This window comes from Paralichthys olivaceus, chromosome 15, assembly GCF_024713975.1.
Source record: "Paralichthys olivaceus isolate ysfri-2021 chromosome 15, ASM2471397v2, whole genome shotgun sequence".
NCBI classification, from domain to species: domain Eukaryota; kingdom Metazoa; phylum Chordata; class Actinopteri; order Pleuronectiformes; family Paralichthyidae; genus Paralichthys; species Paralichthys olivaceus.
This window is the reverse complement of record NC_091107.1, coordinates 16,635,102-16,640,026: the sequence shown is the minus strand read 5'-3', so window position 1 is coordinate 16,640,026 and position 4,925 is coordinate 16,635,102. Positions and strand designations below refer to the sequence as shown.

The window sequence follows — 4,925 nt, the reverse complement described above, 5'->3', positions numbered from 1 at the left end:
TAACTAATGACTATATATATATATATATATATCATTCTGAAATATTCTCTTAATAGCATAATCATTAAACAAACAAATGAATATATATATATATATATATATATATATATATATATATATATATAGTATTTTTTATAATATGTACATACTATAAATAGTATGTTATTAAAGAATGAATAACGTGACTAAGTTTTTAAGTAATGACTCTATATAAAACCAGGGCTGTTTTGACAGTTTCAATACAAATAAAGTATGATTGTTGACATCAGTGTGAGTTATGATGGATCTGAGTGTGTACGGTGTCCCGCAGGGGTCAGTGTGAGGAAACCCTGACATCATGAAACTTCAGGTGTTCGACGCCACATGATGAGTCGATACTGCGTGCGCGTCCCCGCCCACCAGCAACAGAAACCGCTTCAAAAAGCTCGTCCCCGCTGCTCCGTGCCCATTCAAGGTGCGGCTGAGGAACAGGTGCGAGGATCCCCGAGAGCAAGAGAATCCACATCTGCTTCATCTCCGAACAAGATTCAAAGACACGAGCACCAACTAAACACAACTCAAGAAGCGAGCCAGTGAGCAGCAGAGAGACTTCCACTACATCCGGTGAGGAGCGGGGGGTTTGTACCTCCACAGCAGGTGAGCGACTCTTGATCGAGGAAGAAGAAAAGAAGAAGAAGAAGAAAATGGCCAACTCCGGGCTCCAGATCCTGGGATTCGTCCTGTCTCTGCTGGGAGTCATCGGACTCATCATTGGGACCATTCTGCCCCAGTGGAAGATGTCCGCGTACGTCGGGGACAACATCATCACGGCGGTGGCCATGTACGAGGGGCTGTGGATGTCCTGCGCCTTCCAGAGCACCGGGCAAATCCAGTGCAAAGTGTACGACTCCATTCTGCAGCTGAACAGTGAGTAACTCTGCTCTCTGAGTCAGGGCGTTCAATGGACAGGCCTGCTCACTGTCTGACTTCTTTTTCTACTCAAAGTCTGTAGTTCAAACGCTTAAGCTATTCTTGTTATTATTCTATACATGACAATTATTCTACTTCCTCATCTTATTGTGAACAGCTTTCATAAGGATCTCATCCTTTTTTTTTCTCTTCAGCCTTTTACATGTTTCTTTTGAGTCAGATCTCTTTTCTTGGCTTGCAGGTTTATCTTCTTGAATCTGGTGTGTTTTCTTGTTAAACCTGCCTCACTCAGCCCAGTTAACCTGTGGCAGGGCCCAGGCTGCAGGAGCGTGTTTTTCTTGAGGCCATTTTCTACAGTTGGTTGTGAACTCTAACCAGATCACAGAATAACCGGTTTGGTCACATATTAACTCCACTTTTATTCCCTCGGCAAACTTTGTTGAAGCCACACGATCAGGCCTCGCCTGCACAGTGCAGCAGATCAGCTCCATGGCAATGCAGGACATTGTCTTTGAAATTCAACCTATTGTTCAGTTTGAAATCATTTTCTTTATTATCTGGAAATATGTAAATTACCTTGACACCTGGACAATGATTGTCCTGTAGTCAGTAAAGATACCCCTCCTCCTCTTCCTCCTCCTGCGTGTGTGGATAACCTCATTGTGGGACTTAAATTACGCAGGTGGAGGTTAAACAACACCAGTATGGATCTCTGTATACTCAACACGTCGGAGTTCCACCTTTAACAGACAGTTGCTTTGTCCTCGGCCTGCAGGCCCTAAAACAATTCGTTCGTTCCATTCGTTCAGGAGTTGAATATATTTAACTTTTTCCTTCAAAATGTCTTAGTACAGTTAATGCTTAGTTAAATTAATCCAAATGTTTGAGCACAACACATAATGGAAGGTTAAAACAAGTTGAGTCGGCCCTGCTTCCTGCTAATGTATGTGGCAGGGTGGGTGGTTCAGGGGCAGCAGTAGAATTTAAATTGAAGTGCACTGATTGTTTCACTGTCATCACATGGGCCAGGAACGAAAAAAAATATGAACATGGAACATCAACTGTCTTTATTACTCTTTATCTTCCTGTCTGGGATCATAAAACCAGTGGCTAAATGGGTCACTCATGACGGTTCAGGTGAACACAGCCCGTACCATGACGGTCGGTTGGTTTCAAATTCAGCTGACTGGTAGAGTGCCCTCAGGCATAACGTGCCTTTTTTACAGTTTTGTATACAGGTTCCTCCTGATTCAACATATTTGTATATATACATTTACTACTCTACAGAACATGTCGACTGGTGGCTTAGCTCACAAAATGGCCGTTTTCCCCAAATAGTTTGTCTGCTTTTTTAATGTTTTTTTCTATTGCTAATCAAAACATTTGATAGGATATCTACAACACAATGTGTCTTTATCACCTCTTCAAACATGAACACAAACCAACTTTGATAAACATTGTGTGAGTAAAGCTTTAGTAAAGATATGGAGCGAGTGCACAAATAATGACTCACTACTCACAAATACCAGAACCTACTAACACACACCTGTAGTTTTTAAAACATAGGATAAAAGTTGGAAAACGTTTCTGACAACAAAACTCCCGCACTGCTGCTTCTGCATTTAAAAACTTTTAAAAGATTAAGACATTCTTCACATTCTGGCGGAGCTTCGATCTCGGAAACATCCACCTGCTGAAAAGCGGGCTGTGTTCTCCTGAAATTGGGAGTGTCTTCCTTGTAATGAAACCTGAAACCTTGTTAAACCTGTTTCTGACTTGCACCATTGCAAACCCACACACCCACTTCCTCCCAACCCATCCTCCCCCTCCTGCTGCAGGTTCTTTTGCCTTCTGGTTAGAGCCAGTTTCTGTGTTGCGTTGTTAGAGGGAGTGGCGAAGAGACACACGACACAGAAGCCAGTCTGTTGCACACAAACAATGACTGTTTTTAAGTGCAGGAAAGGAACGCTGCAAAAATATTAAAGCTTTTATATACAAGTGTTGTTCTCTCAAATCATAGTAGATTTGAACTCTAATGCCAATAATGTGTATTTGTTCTTTAGTCTAATAAAACCTATTAAGACTTGCCACACCTTTACTACAATGACTGTTAATCGTTTGGTATTTGTCAGAATAACGGAATAACCGTCTCCTGCCCTCCTTTCCAGGTGCCCTCCAGGCAACCCGCGCCCTCATGATCGTTAGCATCATCGTAACGCTGGCTGGTCTGGGTGTAGCGTGCATGGGAATGAAGTGCACCAACTGTGGAGGAGATGACAAAACACGCAAGTCCCGCATCGCCATGACCGGTGGCATCGTCATCCTGATTGGAGGTAAGAGGGCCTTAAATGAGTCACTGTTTTTATTTTGTCCCTGGATTTGTAAGAGGTTCAGTATTAATGCTCTTCACTCTCTTACAGCTTTGTGTTCCGTAATTGCCTGCTCTTGGTACGCTCATGACATCATCCAGGCCTTCTACAACCCTTTCACCCCTGTCAATACCAAGTAAGTAAATGGCAGCATGTACGTTCTCGTGTACTTCATTTAGTCTAACATTTTGGCTACATAAAAACATCGCCCATTGATATGAAGCAAGTGCACAGAACAGTATCCGTAAGCGGAAAGGCGTATTCAAGAGTTAGTTTGTGCTCTATGGTAACAGCAGTGGTTGCGAAAGGGGCTGAGCACCTCCCTTTGCGGTCACAACTGCTCAACATAGACTTCGTTGCTTTTGGACCGTGGCTGAATTTCCCCTCTTTCAATTGGTCACTAAAAAACACTCCAGTCTGCAGACTATTTCTGATCTCCAAACCTTAATCAATAAAAGAAGACACCATAGTGCTTGCCCTGTTTTTTCTTTTTTGTAAATTAGCCGAGTTTAACTGGGACTGGTGCCATTTTCAGCAGAATACATTGTGTCCGAACATGCCGGTTTATAAGATACTACTCTCTCCCTTCTATTCAAATATTTGCACCCACATTTGCATCCATGATTAAAGCGCTTAAAGCATCTTTCTACTTTTTTTTTAATGTTTGTAAATCTCTTTTTCAAGGTACGAGTTTGGGTCTGCCATATTTATCGCCTGGGCTGGAGCTTTCCTGGCCGTAGTGGGAGGCTGCATGCTGGCAGCATCTTGCCCACGGGGCAAATCCACACCAAAGTATCCCATCTCCAGACCCCCCAGCAGCAAGGAATACGTTTGAACGGGACTGGGACTCAAAAAAAGGACACTTTGACATTTGTGCTCGTCCAACTCTGAGATTTTAACGTTGAAAAATATGTACCCCAGCTGGATGCGATCAGCACCTGTTTTGTATTTTAGTTTCTTCAGGGCTCCCTGTGATGTTACTGTAATATTATTTTAACAGACGCATTAAAGTTTTTAAATATTAGCAGTTTACTTCTAAGAATGCGCTCACTGTCTTTGCCTTGTCTGAAACTGCATAGAGATACACAATCCAGCTGACACCTGAAAAGCACTAAGTTGTTCAACTGGTATACAGTACATATTTCCACATGCTACAGTGTGCTGTGCATTATTAGAGAATGCATTGTGTTTTTAAAATAGTTTGAATGCACTGAACAGAGATCAGATACGTCAGTGGTCAACTCTACAGCCATTTTACTTCTGTGTAGGCTACATGCAAAACATAACAATGTGCTCCCATTTATTTCCATGTTTGTGCCCTCTTTATATGAACAAGACAATCACTCAACAGTTTAGACTAGTTTTTTAAACAAAATGCTCCAGTGAAACTTTAAATATATAAATCACAAATTACTGTTTCCTTTTTATTTCCATAATCACACGGCGTGAGAAATGTTGCGAACCATTACTCAACTCGTTCTGCCATGATTACTGTCTGTGTAAAATGGGTGTGACTCACATTTATGTTTTTTTATTTTATTTACCATAGCTATTGCTGCACTCATCAAATTCTCAGTTTTTAAAAATGTTTTAACTTGTGATTTGCAATGTCTTTTTGTTGTACATAAAATAAAAGTTAAAAATACA

General features: G+C 41.5%; 1 protein-coding gene across 2 annotated transcripts; it reads left to right on the top strand.

The window, feature by feature from the left end:
* The first annotated feature begins 393 nt into the window (after positions 1–393).
* On the top strand, positions 394–4,925 carry cldn7b (claudin 7b). Of its 2 annotated transcripts, XM_020086195.2 has the most exons (4): positions 394–906; positions 3,078–3,242; positions 3,330–3,414; positions 3,963–4,925. In XM_020086195.2, exons 1-4 carry the CDS (start codon positions 684–686, stop codon positions 4,111–4,113), a joined length of 624 nt encoding a protein of 207 aa, XP_019941754.1. In that variant the 5' UTR covers positions 394–683; the 3' UTR covers positions 4,114–4,925. The 2 variants fall into 2 exon arrangements, with proteins under 2 accessions (XP_019941754.1, XP_019941753.1); XM_020086194.2 differs by having other exon boundaries at positions 480–906; positions 3,078–3,414.